Raw genomic sequence first — 19,581 nt, 5'->3', positions numbered from 1 at the left:
GGGATGAGCCATTCAACTGGGAGACTGGAATCAGATATTAGGCTGGGAACAAGGGATCAGACTGACTGGGTATTGGACTGGGAAAGTGGGATTGGACTGATTGGGTATTACACTGGGAGACTGGGATCAGACTGAGTAGATATTGGACAGAGATAAAGGGAGCAGACTGACTGGAAACTAGACTGGGATCAGACTGACCGGATACAGTAGAGGGAGACAGTGATCAGATATTGGACTGGGACAGAGGGATCGGAGTGTCTGGAAATTGGACTGGGAGAGAGAGATCAGACAGACTAGTTACTGGATTGGGAGAGGGGGGCTGGGGGGAGAAATATCAGATTGATTGGATAGTGGCCTGGGAGAGGGTAATCAGATATTGGACTGGGACAGGGGTATTGGACTGACTGGATATTGGACTGGGAGAGAGGGATTCAACCGACTGGATCTTGGACTGGGAGAGAAGGATTGGGCTAACTTAATTTTGGACAGGGAGAGAGGGAGCAGACTGACTGGATTCAGGATTGGGAGAGAAGGATCTGATATTACACTGGGGTAGGAGGGAGCAGATTGACTGGAAATTGACTGGGAGAGAGGGATTGGACTGACCAGGTGCTGGACTTGGATCAGACTGACTGGATACTGGATTGGGAGGGGGGAATCAGATATTGGACTGAGAGAGGGAAATCAAATATTGGACAGGGAGGGAGGGGAATCAGATATTGGACTGGGAGGGAGGGGAATCGCATATTCGACTGGGAGAGCAAGATTGGATATTGGACTGGGAGAGGGAAGTCAGATATTGGACTGGGAAAAGGGAATTGGAGTGACTTTGTATTGGACTGGGAGAGGAGAAACGGATATTGGACTGGGAGAGAGGAATCAAGCATTGGACTGGAAGAGGGGAGTCAGAGTGACTGGATATTGGGCTGGGAAAGGGGAATCGGATATTGGACTGGGAGAGAGGGATTGGATATTGGACTGGGAGAGAGAGATTGGATATTGGACTGGGAAAGAGGAATCGGATATTGCACTGGGAGAGGGGAATCAGATATTGGACTGGGAGAGGGGAATCAGATATTGGACTGGGAGAGGGTGATTGGATATTGGGCTGGGAGAGGGGAATCAGATATAGGACTGGGACAGGAATCAGATATTGCGCTGGGAGAGAGCGAACAGACTGACGTGAAGGTTCAGAATTTGAGAATTTTGGGGATGAGTACTGAAACAGCAGTGACCATTCAGCCCCTTGATTCTGTTCCATTGTATCTGTAACAGTACCATCTCAACCCTTGATCTTGTCATCGTGTGGAACTGATTTAGATCACTGCTAAGCTGTACCATAACTCCTTTCCTGTTCTAACATAATAAAAAAAATCTCAGTTTGTATATTTCAACTGATGATGAGCCCCCTTATCTCTTTATGTTTAGCATTTCATTGTGACTTGGAAATATATCGTCGTTACTTAACTGTCTCCGGGTCAAGATCCTGGAATTCCCGCCAAAAGGGCATTGTGGGTCAACCTACAGCACAGGGACTGCAGCAATTCAAGAAGGCAGCTCACCACCACCTTCTCAAGGGGCAACTAGGGACAGGCAATAAATGCTGGCCCAGCCACGATGCCCATATCCCACGAGTGAATAAAACATTTTCTCAGCTTTTAGATGAAAGCCAGCTTCCTGACTTCACTCCAAAGTTGTCTTGCTCCGTTTGGAGCAGTGCCAGCTCATTTTAAATGGTCCGCAGCAGAAGAATAATTCATTAATTCTATCCTATCAGATCCTTTTATCACTGTAAACGCCTCGATCAGATCTTTGCTCAGCCTCCTCACTCAAAGGAACAAAAGCCTGAACTCTGCAAGCAGACCTGGTGAGTTAACCCTTTTAGCTCCAGTTATCGTTCTGCACTGCACATTCTCTGAGGTCGGTATTTCACAACAACCTTCTGACTCAAAGGCAAATGCTGACTGACTGGAAAGTTTCATAATAATCCAGGAACAGGAGTATACCACATTCAGACATTATTCAGTGTGATTGAAAACTTCAATACCTTTCATGCACTGCATCCCCATAACCCTGTAAGCCATTGGTAATCAGAAATCTATCAATCTCTACATTACACATACTCAGTGACTGAGCTTCCACATTGTTACGTGTTAGAGAATTCCAGAGATTCGCAATTTTCTAAGGGAAAAAAAGTTCTCCTCATCTCAGACAGAAGGGGCTTCCACATAACTTATAAACTGCACCCCTGATTCTTGACTGCACAACTACAAAAAACATCTTATCTGCATCTCCCCTGCCTACCCCTTTAAGAATTCTGTAAATTTCAATTAGATCAGCTCTCATTCTTCAAAACTCTATGGATCCAGTTTGCCAACTTTCTCTAATGGCAGTTATTTTTTTTCCCCCTAGAATGGGGGATTTCAAGACTGGGGGCATGTTTTTAAAATGACAGGAGAGAGATTTAAAACAGACATGAGGAGCAAATTTCTTACACAGAGGGTGGTTCGCGTGTGGAATGAACTTCCTGAGGAAGTGGTGAATGTGGGTACAGTTACAACATTTAAAAGACATTTGAATAGATACATGAATAGGAAAGGTTTGGAGGTATATGGGCCAGGAGCAGGCAGGTGGGACTAGCTTAGTTTTGGATTATGTTTAGCATGGACCGGTTGGACTGAAGGGATCTGTTTCCATGCTGTATGACTCTATGACAGTCCCAGAATCCCAGGAATAAATCTGTTGCACTATCTATGTGGTAACAACATCTTTTCCAAATTAAGAAAACTCAAATCACGCACAGTACTCCAAGTGCAGTCTTACGAAGCTCCTGTGCAATTGAAACAAGATTTCACTACTCCTCTAGTCAAATCGTCTTGCAAATTTTGGTGAATTTCAATGAAGTGATTTGAAGTGTAGTCACTGTTGTAATATAGGCAACATGCCAACAATGTCACCATGAGTACATAGTTGATTTTTACAATGTTGGTTGCTAACTTTTGGCTGCAGAGCACTCTCCTGTGAAATATTAACTGAGGTCTCAATGGTCTGCTTAGGCAGATGTAAAAAATCCTATGTCACTCTTGTGACAAATAACAGAGGAGTTGTGTCCTAGTTAATAGTCATCTCTCACTCAACATCAAAAAAGAACCCAGTGATCCGATTATTAATCACATCATTGCTGTGGGAGCTTGCTGAGTGCAAATTGGCTACTGTAGTAAAACTGGGTCACTTCAAAAACATTGAGATGGCTGTAAAGCACTTTGAGAGGTGGATGTCATGAAATGCAACATAAATGTGAATTTTTAAGTGACTGTAGCCAGGTATAACTAATCATATGCAGCAAACAGTCAACAGAACTGACACACATAATCAAACAATGAGCAACAGAACACCACAGAATCATAATGAGAAGATATTTAAGGGAATTGGAAAACAGAGACTGAGGAATTAAAATATATAATTTTCTGGCAATTTGAATGCAGGAAAATAAATGCATAAACATATTTTACAGTCTGCTGAATAGGAAATTGATTACTTGAGTCAGGTATTTATTCAAACTAACAATGGGGGCGGCCCGGTGGCTCAGCGGTTAGCACTGCTACCTCACAGTGCCAGGGACCTGGGTTTGATTCCAGCCTGGGGTGACTGTGTAGAGTTTGCACATTCTCCCCGAGTCTGCATGGGTTTCCTCCCACAGTCCCAAGATGTGCAGGTTAGTTGGATTGGTCATGCTAAATTGCCCGTAGTGTCCAGGGATGTGCAAGCTGGGTGCATTAGCCAAAGGGAATGTGGGCTTACAGGGATACGGTGGGGGCTGGGTTTGGGTGGGGTGCCCTTCAGAAGGCCAGTGTGGATTCAATGGGCCAAATGGCCTCTCTGCACTGCAGGGAATCTATGAGAACAATGGTTCGGTCATAGAAGTAGCTTTTAAACAGAGAGTGGGAAGAGTTTAGGGAGGGAATCCCAAGATTCAGGTCCCATGCAGGAAGTTGAAGGTTCAGCTATCCAGTGGCAGAGAGATTAAAACAGGGAATATTCGAGTCCAGAATTGGAGGAGCAAAGTGATCTTGGACAGCCGTAGGACTGAATGGGATTAGAGAAACAGGAATTTAAAAGCAGGGAGCGATTTGATTAGGAAAATGAGAATCTTAAATTCATCTGTGCCTCAACAAAACAGAAGCCAATTCATTGATGAAAACATGTGTGCATATCTTCGCAGGAAAGGTGTTGAAGAAGCTGTTTGATGACTGATTGAGCATCCAGAGATGAAGATGAAGAGGAACATGCTGGCACTAACCTCCAGGGACCTCCTCTGCACGCTATTTCTTTGCCTTGTCTGCTCAGCCCAGAAGTTACCCGGAAGGGATCCAAATCTACAATCTCTTTACAGTGGGTTCATAGTCCAGGACCTGACAGCGCTCCCAGATGGAGCTGAAATTGCTGGGTTTCTCATGAAAGATATTCCAAAGAGGTATCAATTGTCATTGGGAATTGGTGGGCTGTTCAGGGTATAACCTGTGACTGAAACCAATTGAATCCGGCAATATAGAATCACATAGCACGGAAGGAGACCATTCAGCCCGTCATGTTCTGAGCAGAGGGCATCATCTGAGGAGTCTCACATTCAATACAGAAATGAGGAGGAGATTCTTCTCTTGGAGGGTAGTGAATCTGTGGGATTCTTTACCGGAGGGCTGTCAAGGCTGGGATATTAATTAAAACCTGGCTAAGATAGACAGATTTGTAATTAGTAAGGAATTCATGGGTTATGGGGAAAAGGCAAGAAAGTGGAGTTGAGGATGATCAAACTCACCATGATTCGATTGAATAGCAGAGCGGAATGAGTGGGCTGAATCGTTTCCTTCCGCTCTTATGTCGTATGTTCTTGCGACTGGGTCCTAGTTTAACCATAGGTACCCCACCTCTGTGGTGGTTGTATTGGAAGAGCTGACTACAATTCTTCAGTGATGCTGTTTGAGGATTGCTGCTTACTCAACATGATCTCTGGCGTTGCCACTTACACTTTTTCCTTGAAAAATGAAGAATTTAAATGCTTCTATCATCCTCTGGCATCAATTTCAAATCCTAACATTTTATTCACCAGGCTATGTTGCTGTCTGAACTTCTCCTGTTAAAGTTGGTCACACTGCCCATTATATTGGTGACATCTCACAAACCTTCCTGACTTCTGTCATCATACAGTGCTGATAAAAGTGGAAAACATTTCTGCCAACCCTGTGTAATCACAGGTATCCAACCTGTTGGCCATTTGAAAGACCTTTCTTCTGCTGATTTGGATAGATTCTTTCTCTCGTATGGACTCCAGAATGAGTCCAGGAAGCACAGCTAAATCTTCTTCTTCAATAACTGTTTGTTCAGTAACTAACATTTCCTCAACCTGTGGGTCCATAAATAGCTGTTGTTTGAGTTTGTGACTTGCTTGCTGAGCTGGGACTTGTCTGAACGCAAGTCATCAACCTCACCCACAACCCGAGCTACAGATCTTTACTAAAACCTTAAATAGCTGTAGTCTGACTAATCTTGCCTGATTGGTGTACCTTTGGATGTCGTGACAAAATTGCCTGTTCCATTGTGCATTGTAACTATTTAAGCTCTTTCTGTCATTTCAATAAGAATAAGAACAAGACAAATTCATGCTCAAGAGTGAGCATTCTTAATTGTGAGTACGTATACTTTTCCTACTCCCTAAAACCCTTTGTGTTGCAGAGTTGCTTGTCGTGCAACTTTAATCTTGACACATACTCCTCTTGGAACATTGCTGTAGGCCGTAAGGTCTATTTTTTCACCCTCAGTATACAAATTACAATTAGAATATCCTTTATTGTCACGTGTACTCAAGTACAGGAGGACAGGAGTACAGTGAAAAGTTTTACAATGTCGTCCCTTATGGCACTGTCTTAGGTACAAGTACCTAGGTACAAATCTTAGGTACAAAAAGAGGACTAGAAAAGAAAAGTAGTTACATTACTTTACAGTGATTCATAGGATAAATTGGAAATAAGATATAGTTAAAAGGATTGACATTACAGTCAGATAAACAAATTACAAATAAACATTACATTGCAATAGCTCAGCACAGGGGCTTCCACACATGGTCTGACCGCCCGCACCAGACCCCAATGCAACAACTGTCCCCGTTCAGCTCCAAGGCTCTAGTCCTGTCTGAACTGGCTCTCAGCTGCTCTGGGACTCACTCCCTGTGCTGGATGCTGCTTTGGGACTTGCTCCCTGTGCCGGACGCTGCTCTGGGACTCACTCCCTATGCTGGACGCTGCTTTGGGACTTGTTCCCTGTGCCGGTCGCTGCTCTGGGACTCTACCCCCATGCTGGTCGCTGCTCTGGGACTCTACCCCCATGCTGGTCGCTGCTCTGGGACTCTTCCCCCGTGCTGGTCACTGCTCCGGGACTCTACCCCACTGCTGGTCGCTGCTCCGGGACTCTTCCCTGTTGCTGGTCGCTTCTCCGGGGCTCTCCTTCTCCATTCCCCTCCAGGCAGGTCCAACTCATTAGTTAGAAAAAAATGCAGAAAGGAGAAATAAAGAAGAGAGTAAAGAAAAAGAACAGGTGGAGCAGTGGAGCTCCAGGTGCAGTGTCTTACTCTATTGCCATCTCGCAGAATGAAATGGAATATAGCGACACTTAGCCCAGGAGTAACCTTAATATTGATCAGATGTTCATGCCACAAACACACTTTGCCACAATGAATTGTTTGGATCACCAATTTCCCCCAGGAATACATTGGCTGTCTGTTCTATTATCAGTTACTCTATCTTATTAGTACTCATTAACACATTTGAATGAGCAGCTATTTGACCTTTAGCAGCACTGTAACTGTCCTTCTTCTAGTCACCTTCCAGGAATAACCGATTGTTTCACAGATAAAGCTTTATTTTAATAACTGGGCTTTATGTACCACATCATTGACGGTGTCTCTTTTTATCTGCTGTCTGGTCTCCTTTGTATTGGCTTGTCACTTGAAGCTTTAGAATTTTTATAAATTGAATAGATTCTGTTAACTTATCTGTGATAAACAGATCCTTTGTCTCAAAGGATTTTTCTGTGGCTCTTTTGGATTTCTGCTCCCAACACCATCTGAATGGCTTTCTTCAAAATCAAGTCTTCTTTAGACTGTAATAAATCTGACAATGACTCATCAGTAACTCCAACAACAATTCAACGTCTTATGAATCCTGACTTTAAAGCTGAATAGTCACATCTTTTTTCCACTAATCTATAAAAATCATTAGTAAATTTTCTATGAAATCCTTTGGGTACTGAACTCTTCTGTCAATCTTGCTACCCCAAGAGTTGTATTTGTACTCAGATTAAAGTAAATGTTAAAAGCTTGTAGAACCTCATCAAAGTGATCGGCCTCTTGATGAGTTATAATGTTACCAACTATAATCAACTGAATACAAAGTCAACTGAATACCAACCGAATACAAAGGTATGATTACTTTGATCAGCTTCGGATTGAGCATGTTAGGGGGAAGCAACTCTGCATCTTTAGAATTGTTTTCTCCAAGATGGACAATACTGCATTCTATTTGGCCCATTTCTGAATTCTCCTTCCTTTTCTTTCTAATAATTATTTTTTATTTACTATAAAACTTTTTAATTCTGCAGTGTATCAATGTTGTTTCTCCTGTACTGTTAACTGGAGGGGCTCCCTCTCCTACTGTTCCCAAAATGATGACTTCCTGTTGCAGTGGATGTAATGAGGTCAGCCAGGTGGATCTATAGAATATGAGTTCCCTGACTGGGGGGCTATTAACATGGTCCAATCAGGGAGCCCTGGCTGACAGACATAAACAGGCGTGTCAGAGGTTCTGCTCACTCTGAAAGCTGACTCTGAGGAAGCTGGATCAGTGTCAAGGACTCTCCACGTGTAAGTAAAGGATGACTTGGTGATGGGGTACTGTCCTCTGTCAAGTTATTTCACCCATGTCTGTGGTTGAAATGGAGGTTTTGCACCTTTTCAAAAGCCAAATGGATGATAGCCTATTTTCCCCAGCCCAATAAAAGAATTTGGTCCTTTCCCTGAAATTTACTGAATAAATCCTGCTCCCTGTGGCGTTAAAAATTGATTCTGATTGCTCAACAACTTCTCAATGAGTCCTGTTGCCAATGGCGCTTCTAATCAGTTCTGTTGCTGTGCACAGGAAGAAAGATTCCTGTTTGCTATAACAGCTTTGCCAAACGAATCCTGGTTTCTGTGATCTGAATAAATTCTCCTTTGGTTAATGTGGCTTCACTTCTCGAATTCCAGCCCTTGTTGCTGCCTCAAAAGTTCCCCTTGGGTTAAAATATCTGCTTAGACTTTTAGAGATAGCAGGAACTGCAGATGCTGGAGAATCTGAGATAACAAGGTGTAGAGCTGGATGAACACAGCAGAAGAAGGGTCTAGGCCCGAAACGTCAGCCTTCCTGCTCCTCTGATGCTGCTTGGCCTGCTGTGTTCATCCAGCTCTACACTTTGCTTAGACTTTTAGTCCCTTTATTGCTTTAGTTTTGGCTTTGCAACATTCCTGGGGGTATTACCTTGGTTTGGATAACCTCGATCACACTTGATTTCCTCACTGTGTATCATGGTACCCTCCTGATGTGGTGGCGATGCTTGTTCTAAGCTACAGGCATTTCTTTTTCACTTTCAGCCTTTTCATCATCCACTGCACTATTTAATTTTAGAAGGCTTCCTCTTGCTGACCAGGGATTTTAATATTTCTTCCATAGTCTCTGATGCCCATTCACTGTCTGTAGTAGATTCTTTTATCAGGACCCACAATAGAATCAGTCACTGCTGGATGTGACTAGTTTGCCAGCTCCATGTAGCTTGCAGTTCTCAATTACTTCTGCACTTTTCCTACCAGGTCTGAAATGTTTTCTCCCTTGGTTGCCTTGGAGAATCTTCCCATGTATTTGTCTGTTTATAAACGTGCTCTAGTCAGGCTTAAATCTGCAACTGGAAATTTCTTCAGGCTGCATTGGAATTCATTTTGTGCAACAAAATTGCATTCCAAACCACACCACAGCCACCATATTGTATGAACATGTGATGCCAAGCACTGCCCAACATATGGTTGGGTAGATAGCTGGCGCCATCACTCTCCTTTTTGACCAGGCCTGCGCAGTCTAAAGTGGTAGGGGAAAACCAGGAGCTAGCCTAACACAAAAAGGCTCTTGTCTTAAACAAGTTTAAGAGTTTGTTGCATGCCAGCAATCGGGACAAGTTACAACAGTACGATTGACATTGTTATTAAGACTATGAAGGGACCAAGATGGTAGAAATGTCTCCTTCGAGATCCAGAGCAGTTCAGTCTTTCTCCACACAGATTGGGTGGAGCTTAATGCACTCTACAGTGTGAACCATTTCAGAGCCTTCCTTTGTAAACTAATATCTTCCCTTGCTTTGTCTCCAGGTGCCTGCCCTCAGTCTCCTCCAAGACTTCCCACTGTCTGCTCACCATTCAAAGCTGTTATGTTAGATCAGTGGTAATTATGAATCAACGTGTGAGGCGTCTCCAAGCTCAGGGTTTATTCGAGTATTCTATGATTGGTGACGGTAACAATTTTCCTTTCCCAGTTTAATGCTGTTTTCTTCCCTGAAGATACTACTTCATAGTGGAGGAGGACAGCTCTCCTGTCACAGTGACAGTTACACCATGTGAAGCCCCTTTACAATGGACCCTCACTCTTCAGGTGCTGCAGGACCAGACCAGCCAAGAGGGATCAGGTGAGGGAAAGTCCCAGGCAAGTTAAATTTGGTCTCACTATCTGTCTTCATTCACGGGATGTGGGTGTTGCTAGCTAGTTCAGCATTTATTGTCCATCCCTAATTGCCCAGAGGGGAGTTAAGAGCCAACACATTGCTATGGACTATCTTGTAGTCAGAGCAAGTTAGGGGGTAGATTTTCATCGCTAAACTGCATTAATGAAGCAGATAGAACATAGAACATTACAGCGCAGTACAGGCCCTTCGGCCCTCGATGTTGCACCGACCTGTGAAACCAATCTGAAGCCCATCTAACCTAAACTATTCCATTATCATCCATATGTTTATCCAATGACCATTTAAATGCCCTTAAAGTTGGCGAGTCTACTACTTTTGCAGGCAGGGCATTCCACGCCCTTACTACTCTCTGAGTAAAGAACCTACCTCTGACATCTGTCCTATATCTATCACCCCTCAATTTAAAGCTATGTCCCCTCGTGCTAGCCATCACCATCCGAGGAAAAAGGCTCCTACTGTCCACCCTATCTAATCCTCTGATCATCTTGTATGTCTCTATTAAGTCACCTCTTAACCTTCTTCTCTCTAACGAAAACAGCCTCAAGTCCCTCAGCCTTTCCTCATAAGACTGTCCCTCCATACCAGGCAACATCCTGGTAAATCTCCTCTGCACCCTTTCCAATGCTTCCACATTCTTCCTATAATGCAACATGACCTCATGGCTCCGAAACTCAATCCCTCTACCAATAAAACCTAACCTACCGTACGCCTTCTTAACAACGCTATCAACCTGGGTGGCAACTTTCAGTGATCTATGCACATGGACACCGATGGGGTTATTCCAGTAGTGGCTTCATGAATTCAAATTGCACCATCTGCCACGGTAGACTACAAACCCATCTCCCCTGAACCTTAACCCTGAGATTCCTTAACCCAGTGACTACGCCACCACCTTCCCCTGAGTGCCACTGGGATGGAGTGCCAATGGGGTCATGGGAAACTGGGATTGAGTGGCACTGGGAGAGAGTGACACTGAGAGTGATTGAAACTGGGATTGAGTGGCACTGGGAGAGAGTGAAACTGGGAGTGAGTGACACAGATTGAGTGAAACTGAAAGGAAATAAAACTGGGACTGAGTGAAACTGGGAGTGAAAGAGACTAAGTGAGAGGCACTGTGATTGAGTGACACAGGGAGTAAACGTCACTGGAAATGACTCTGGGAGAGAGTGGCGTTTGCAGTGAGCGACACTGAGTGTGAGTGACACTGGGAGTGAGTGACACTGGGAGTGAGTGACATTGGGAGTGAGTAATGATGGGAGTGAGTGTCACTGGGAGTGAGAGACACTGGGAGTGAGTGACACTGGGAGTGAGTGTCACTGGGAGTGAGTGACATTGGGAGTGAGTGTCACTGGGAGGGAGTGACACTGGGAGTGAGAGACACTGGGAGTGAGAGACATTGGGAGCGAGTGACACTGGGAGCGAGTGACACTGGGAGCGAGTGTCACTGGGAGCGAGTGTCACTGGGAGCGAGTGTCACTGGGAGCGAGAGACACTGGGAGTGAGAGACACTGGGAGTGAGTGTCACTGGGAGTGAGAGACACTGGGAGTGAGAGACACTGGGAGTGAGTGACACTGGGAGTGAGTGACACTGGGAGTGAGTGTCACTGGGAGTTAGTGACACTGTGTGTGAGTGACACTGGGAGTGAGTGTCACTGTGAGTGAGTGACACTGTGAGTGAGTGACACTGTGTGTGAGTGACACTGTGAGTGAGTGACACTGTGAGTGAGTGACACTGGGAATGAGTGACACTGGGAGTGAGTGTCACTGGGAGTTAGTGACACTGTGTGTGAGTGACACTGGGAGTGAGTGACACTGGGAGTGAGTGTCACTGGGAGTGAGTGTCACTGGGAGTGAGTGACACTGTGAGTGAGTGACACTGTGAGTGAGTGACACTGTGAGTGAGTGACACTGGGAATGAGTGTCACTGGGAGTGAGTGTCACTGGGAGTGAGTGACACTGTGTGTGAGGGACACTGGGAGTGAGTGACATTGGGAGTGAGTGACATTGGGAGTGAGTGACACTGGGAATGAGTGACACTGGGAGTGAGTGACACTGGGAGTGAGTGTTCAGCTAATTGAGTGAATAAACATTGTATGAAGCAGAGAGTTTAGGGTGGAAATTGAAAAGCTGAGAAAACTCAGCTGCCTTGTTTACTTTATCCCAATTCCAAAGAAATATGTCACTGATGTTGTTTATCTAACTTCTTTTTGAATGTTCTTTTTTGTGTGTAAGATGTTGTGATTCAAAGAAAAACCCTAGAACTTGTCCCGGTTCCCTATTCTACATCAGCAACTCGAGCTGCTCGGGTTCCTAATTTGCAATCTGGGGACAATACAAAAACAAAAAATTAAATTATTACTTTGTGTCACATCAAACCTGAAGGAGTGAGGTTCTCAAACTGACTTCAAAGAGGACGGAGTGAGGCAAAAGTGAATGTAAAAACCCACAGTCGTTTGCTCTAACGATATGATCTCAACCTCATCCAAAGATCAAATCATAGATATTTTACAAATTGATTTTGATTAATGGTTTGACAAGTGTTTCATGCTTTAAACCTGATTGCTTTGGAACCACTGCGGGCTGTAATCACCCAGTGAGATCTAATGTTTTAGTTCAGCAACCGTAGGAAACACTAAATAGCAGAGATACCATAATCCACGTATGATTTACAATGTCAGTACGGATTCTATGGCAACCAGATAATATAAACCCACCCTGCAAAGCGTTATTTTGTATGTCCAATCAAGCTTGTTTTATCACCCACATCTTGTTCTAAAAGAGGTGTCAAGGTGCATTAATTATGAAAAGTAAGTGTATTATCATGATCATCCCAGCAAAGACCGAAATGTTGATTGATGCAGATATTGTAAATCCTGGTGATATATCTGTATTTCGATCTGATTTGAGGCAACATTTAGCTGCAGCGGCTGGGGAGTGATATGTGGGCTACCACTCTTAACTCTGAGTCAGAAAGTTCAAGTCTCACACCAGTGATTTAGAATCATAGAATTTTAGAGCATAGAATAAGGCCATTCAGCCCGACACACCTGTGACATCTGTTTGAAAGAGACTCTCCATTCTTTTACTCAAATGATTACCAAGGGGGATGAAAGATTATCGGGGGATATGCAAAAAGTACAGCTGTGGTTAAAATCAGATCAGCCATGATCTTATTGAATGGGACTGAAGGACTGAATGGCCTACTCTTGCTCCTTGTTGGTATCTGTCTTTTCTCCTGTCCACATTTCTGAAGGTTGGGACATGGATGTTGCTTACGGACGAAGTGCTGCAGAGTTTGTCCTCTGTGGTATGCTTGACCAGAAGGACTCTCTCGCTCTTATTCCCTGACATTGAAGACATTGGAAGGATTTAACACAGTGACAACCAACCCCTTTGACCATGCCTCATACGCATCTTCCATGGCCAACAGATCCCAAAGTGTAGCTCCTGGATTTGTGTCGCTGGGTCAAAATCCTGGAATTCCCTCTCTATTGTGGGACTACCTAAAGCATGTGAACGATAGTGGTTCAAGAAGGTAGTTTACCACCATCTTGTCAATGGTATCTAGGGCTGGCCCAACTGGCGATGCCCACATCCCAAGAGGCTTTGAGAAAAGCCCTGGAGGCAGGAGCATTGCATGGTCTCTAAATTAGCCCCATAACAGGCCAAATTAGTTTTCTTTGAGTCCATGACCAACTCCAATAGAACCTGCTTCCATCACCCTTTCAGGTAGTGTATTCATAAGTGTAAGAAGTCTCTATGTGCCAAAGTCTCCCTCATTTCCCTCCTGTTTCAATTGGTAGATGTTTTAAATCTGAGAATTGGGGCTAGACCATTCAGGAGAGATGTTAGGAAGCTCTTCTACACACAAACAGAGTGGTAGATGTTTGGAACTGTCTTCCTCAAATTGCAGTGGATGCTAGATCAGTTATGAATTTTAAATCTGAGATAGATACATTTTTGTTAAGTGGACATATTAAGGGATATAGGCGAAAGGCAAGTTTATGGAGTTAGGCAACAGATCAGCCGTGATCTCATTGAAGGGTGGAACAGGCTTGATGGGCTGAATGGCCTCCTTGTGTTCCTATGTTCCTAACCCACCCTCAGATCCTGTTCTTATGTGCCTATCCGACAATACTACTTAAGGCAGGAGCTTTTCTTTTCCCAAACAACCACAAAATTCGAATGAGTGATTAGACAATATTCACGCAGATAAGGCTGGGACTGATCGTGAGGGCTCAGATTCCAATCGGGAGCTCATGGTTCTGGTGTTAGACACTGTGGCCTGGAGTTTGGAAGAACATAGCTGAAAGGAGACATGTGTTACCAATGCATCTCATCTTGCACTCATTAGGACTAACACAAGAATGCCAAATTTCAGACAAGCCCCAGTTTTTATACCAGAGGTGCTGATTTGATGGCAAGCTCCAATTGGCTGAAATATTACTCTAGAAAAAGCAATGGGGAATTATTGGTTCCCCAGTCTCCTGGGAAATTCAAAATAGGTGCCAGGCTTGAACAGAGTGGGTCCCTCTGCGCCTTTTTCTCCTAAATTGTTGTCATCACTTCATGCTTGCTTTCATCGATCAGAGCATTGAGTATAGGAGTTGGGACATCTTGTTGCAGCTGGACAAGATGTTGTTTGGAGTACTGCATGCAGTTCTGGTTGCCTTACTATAGAATGAATATTATTGCAGAATAGATGTACTAAGTTCTGAGGAAGGGTCACCGGACCCGAAACATTAACTCTATTTTTTTCCTTCACAGATGCTGCCAGACCTGCTGAGCTTTTCCAGCAACTTTGTTTTTGTACTAAGATGCTACCTGAATTGGAAGGTTTGAGTTTAAGGAGAGGCTGGATAGGCCGGGACTTTTATTCTCTGGAGCGTAGAAGACTGTGAGGCGACCATACAGACGTCTATAAAATCACGAGAGGCATAGATGGGGTAGATAGCCAACAGCTTTTCCCCAGAGTACGGGAGTCTAAAACTAGAGGGCATAGGTTTAAGGTGAGAGAGGAGAGATACAAAAGGGTCCAGAGGGGCAATTTTTTCACACAGAGGGTGGTGAGTGTCTGGAACAGGCTGCCAGAGGTAGTGGTGGAGACGAGTACAATTTTGTCACTTAAGAAACATTTGGACAGGCACGTGGATGGGACAGGTATGGACCAAACTCAGGCAAATGGGTCCAGATTAAATGTGAAAACTGGGCAGCATGGACAAGTTGGGCCAAAGGGCCAGTTTCCATGCTGTAAACGTCTATGACGCTATGGTTTGAAATTTGGCATTCTTGCATTTGTCCTGATGAGTCTAAGATGAAAGGTTTTAGCAACGCATCTGATTTTTAGTAATATTCAACTTTAATCCCAATAAATAACTACTTGGGAGAATATATCACAAGAACTGACCGAGAAATGATACTCTTTTACCCTCAATCATTCCTCTGTTAACAGGTGAGTCGGAGACTCTTCACTTACAGATAGATCCCAAGATGCCTCTTTATGGACAAAGTGTGGAACTGTTTTCGTATCGAGGTAACGATGTTGAATCTTATGCCGCTGCCAAAAGTCCGAGCGGTATCTACAGACTGGACTTGGTGTCAATCGAGAGGGACACCATTTTCAACATCTATGCCACAACTACCCCAGAATCTGACCAACCGTACCCTGAACTGCCCAGCGACTCAAGACTGGGTCTGACCTTTGTGGGTCACACTAGCATCTCCCTGGTGTGGAAGCCAAGTCTGGCCATCACTCAGTTCCAGCAGCCTGCTCAGTATTGTGTGGTCATCAATCGGGAGCACAATTACAAAAGCCTATGTGCTGTTGAAGCTAAACTTAGGGAAAGCACTTATTCTAAAAGGGTGCGGTGGCCAGATTTGGACTGGCGGATGCCAGGGTCTCCGCGCCTCGCTTCTATGGCCAACCGCCCAATTATTAGAGCTCGGTCCACAAAGTTCCCAGCTGGTCGCCAGGGAGACATTCGGAAAATCTGCACCGGGACCAAGAATGTCTTTACTGTGTCCCAGCTCACTCCCAGCACCCAGTATTATGTCGATGTCTTCATTGTGAACCTGCTGACCAATGCCAGTGCTGCCTACATTGGGACGTTTGTGAAGACCAAAGATGAGGTGAAACGCAAGGTGCTGGAAGTGAAAGGTGGCCGAGTGACAGAGATCCCCATCAAACGAGGTGCTTCCAGAACCTTAGAGTACAAACCGGCTTCCTCTCATCGTGTGGTCACGCTCTCCCTTCATTCCTGCTACCAGCCGGCCCACGTCCAAATCCGGCAGAACAGAAAGATAGTGGCATCCCAGCGTGTTGAGGGAGTCAAGCATTTCCAATTCGTCGGTAAGCCTAAAGCCAGGTACCAGCTCCATCTCAGAGCTGGTGATGCTGGCAGGACCTTACTGAAAGTTCACATGACCACTCACCCCAACAAACAGCCCTTCCCCAGCCTGCCGCGAGACACAAGGCTCAAAGTGTTCGACAGACTGCGCAGTTGCTGTTCTCTGACTGTCGCCTGGCTTGCCACACAGGAGGCAAACAAATATTGCATCTACAGGAAGCAAGTCACGGGCCAGGAGGACCCCAAAGAGCTGCAAAACCATTGCCTTGACCCAACAACACGCAGCAAGTCGGAGAAAGTGAGCTGCCAATTTTTCGGTGGCTCAAGTCCTCAGAAGGCCGTGATGACGGAACGTGTTGAGGGTCTGGAACCTGGGCGAACCTACCAGCTCGATGTCTATGTGAAAGGCCAAGGGAGACATTCAGTGAAATACCAGAGCAAGATAGTGAAAACGAGGATGACATGCTGATGTGCAGGATAATGAAGTCTTCACCGCGCACCCTTCCTCAATCATTCCTTTCTTGAAGAATTTCAAACCCCAGGTTTGGAGAGTTAGGGGCCTGATGGGGAGGACACCTTAGCCCCCTACTCTATCTTGTCCTCTCATCTGTTCTCTTCAAATGTAGCCAGTGACCTTCCATCTTAGGTAAAATCACCATGGGGCCTTTGGGGCCAAGGAAAAGAGAGACAAATATTGTGCCATAATGTGAAGTGATCTTGGAGGATGAACCTCAAATTCACATGAACAGAGAAACCTCAAGAAGCTCAATGTTTCCTATGAGATGTGTTCACCATCACCTCATCCATTTGGTCTTGGGTTTACAGAAAATAATTAGACTGTGTAATAATTTGGAAAAGGCCATACTTTGACGTTGTGTACAATGCGTTGACATCTTATTGTGATCCTTTCAGATTTATTTTCTTTGGTTCTAGTTTTGGAACTGGTGTTGGAAATTGGTGTCCCCTTAAAGCTGAATTATCTTAGTATTTACTGTGTAGCATGAGATTTCATTTAAATGTTGTTAAAGTGGGGGGAGGGGGCAAGGGAAGTTTAGCTCAGTGGGTGAGACAGCTGGTTTGTGGTGCCAGAGTGACACTGTGTGAGGGGTCAATTCCTGCACTGGCTAAGGTCACCTAGAAGATCCTACCTTCTCAATCTTGCCCCTCATCCCTGAGATGTGGTGATGCTCAGATTAAACTCACCACCAGTCCTCTCTCTCATGAAAGATCAGACCAATGGGTAGTAGCGGTTACTCCTACAGCTGCAACCAGCTCTCCAAACTTTCTAACTAATGACAAGAAAAAGAAAAGTCATGTGAGTCACTGAAGTCATGACACCTCATTGATGTAGCAATGCTGGCGCAGTGTTTACTCTATTATCAGTGTATTGTTGGGCAAATTAAGAAGCCATTGCTCTTGAAAGAATGCTAAATTTATCCTCAGATGCAGACAGGAGAAGGGGTAATGGCCATCCTGGCATCATGAGTGGCTGCCCATGGGCATCAACCAAAGGGAGTCAGATGGTTGATTGGGCCAAATCCAGGCAAGGGGACTAGTTTCATTTGGGAAACCCAGTCAGCATGGACAAGTTGGACCAAAGGGTCTGTTTCTGTACTATATGACTCTATGACACTGTGTAGATGGACAGTCCCAAAAGTAAGATTTATTAACAGGGGGAGGTGGAACATGAATGAGAGACAGGGAAAACACAGATTCAGAGAAAGGAGCTTGCAAACTCCTCAATCATCTCGTACACCAACTCTACAGCAACCTTGAAATCGAGATAGAGTCCATATTCTCAGCTTGCGCTCAAGATACAGCAGTACAGTTACTTGGGAAAAGACCAGGAGTTCCCCTACATCAGCCTGAGGGTGAAATAAAGGTTGTTGCCATTGAAGACTATCACTAAAGACTGAGAGACATCAGGGACAAACACTACAACATTCCGAAACTGTATGGGTCCTCCACCTCTGCTTCTCCATTCTATAGAACAGCTTGAAGATCATAAAGCATTCTCATCTGTGACAAGTTATATATTTGTTCAATTAAATAATGCATTGTACATAAACTACTGCTTCTTAACAAACTCAATAAACTTTCTGAAAGTGGCTTACAAATGGTCAAGTGCCTATATTGGGTGAGGTGGTCATTAACTCCTAAGTTCTAAAAACGGTGCATCACGAACTCTGAACCCTGCAGAGAAGGAAGTGACTACTCATTATTTGGACTGAGAAATGGGATTATCTATCACTTCTTGTCTTTGGGTATCAGACATGGTGGCTCAGTGGTTAGCACTGCTACCTCACAGCGCCCAGGACCCAGGTTCGATTCTACTCTTGGGTGACTGTGTGGAGTTTGTACGTTCTCCCTGTGTCTTTGTGGGGTTTCCTCTCCCTGTCCAAAGATGTGTAGGCTAGGTGGATTGGCTGTGATAAATGTGGAATTGGGGGCTCAATGGGCTGAATGGCCTGTTTCTGTACTGTAGGTGTTTAGTGATTCTATTTGATGAACTGAGAGGGTCATACCAATCAGGAAAAATGAACAGGTTGAGACTCTTCTATCCAGAAAAGACAATGTTGGGGAATGACCTGACAGAGTTCTGAAAATATTACTTTGGGATTTGAAAGAAGTGGGTGGGGGAGGAGTTTAGGTAAACCAAAAGTAGGGGCTAGTAATATAAGAAAGTCAGTAACATATCCAGTAAGGAATTTGGGTGAATACCCAGAAAGTAGGTGAGAATCCATGGTGTGGATGAGGAGAATAGTGGAGATGTGTTTAAGTGGGAGCTGGGTAAATGTGAGGGAGAGAATATAATGTAGGTGGAGTGGGTAGGAGCAAAGTTGTGTGGAGCATAAGGACTAGATGGGTGAGGGCCTGTTTCTCTGCTGTTTATTAATTGTAATGGCACCTACAAATTACCTCCAAACATACCATACAATATTCTGAAATGTCAAAGCCACTTTTTTACTGTAGGCCCTTTGATGGATATAAATGATAGCAACTCATGAGGGACCACTGGGCAAAAGTTTTGGCAAGCTGTTTAAATACACTGGGCATCAGAGTCCGACCTTGCTAGACACTATGGGCAATTTACCTAAGCTGCATATCTTTGGACAGTGGGAGGAAACCCACGCAGACTTGGGGAGAATGGGCAAACTCCACACAGACAGTTACCCGAGGCTGGAATCAAACCCTGGTCTCTAGCACTGTGAGGCAGCAGCGCTAACCACAGAGCTTCTGTGCCACCCCTAATCCCACCTGACTCGTATTTTAACCCCTATCTGTGCTGGAACAATTCTGTGATTCTATGTCTTAATGTCGCCTTCAGAGAGGTCTCAAAAGTGAGTAAAAGATCCCAGAGGGGCTCGTTTTAATAAAAGTGTGGAAGTTCTTCCTTGGTGCAGAGGCCAATGCTTACACC

The 19,581-nt window shown here is 44.6% G+C and overlaps 1 protein-coding gene across 4 annotated transcripts in view; it reads left to right on the top strand.

Annotated features, from left to right (window-relative positions):
- Positions 1–18,273, top strand: part of LOC109925189 (protein NDNF-like) — a 19,818-nt gene extending 1,545 nt beyond the window's left edge. For 3 of the 4 annotated variants that reach the window (XM_048603535.1, XM_048603537.1, XM_048603534.1), the window contains 4 exons: positions 1,778–1,867; positions 4,223–4,474; positions 9,632–9,756; positions 15,266–18,273. In XM_048603535.1, the coding sequence (XP_048459492.1) occupies positions 4,269–4,474; positions 9,632–9,756; positions 15,266–16,629 (1,695 nt within the window). In that variant the 5' untranslated portion in view covers positions 1,778–1,867; positions 4,223–4,268 and the 3' untranslated portion in view covers positions 16,630–18,273. The remainder of the gene's footprint in view (positions 1–1,777; positions 1,868–4,222; positions 4,475–9,631; positions 9,757–15,265) is intronic. The other variant, XM_048603538.1, reaches the window with a different exon arrangement.
- Positions 18,274–19,581: the final 1,308 nt, after the last annotated feature.

The sequence above is a fragment of the Rhincodon typus genome, chromosome 12 (genome assembly GCF_021869965.1).
Source record: "Rhincodon typus isolate 14 chromosome 12, sRhiTyp1.1, whole genome shotgun sequence".
In the NCBI taxonomy this organism is placed as follows: Eukaryota; Metazoa; Chordata; class Chondrichthyes; order Orectolobiformes; family Rhincodontidae; genus Rhincodon; species Rhincodon typus.
This window is presented reverse-complemented; position numbering and strand designations above follow the sequence as displayed.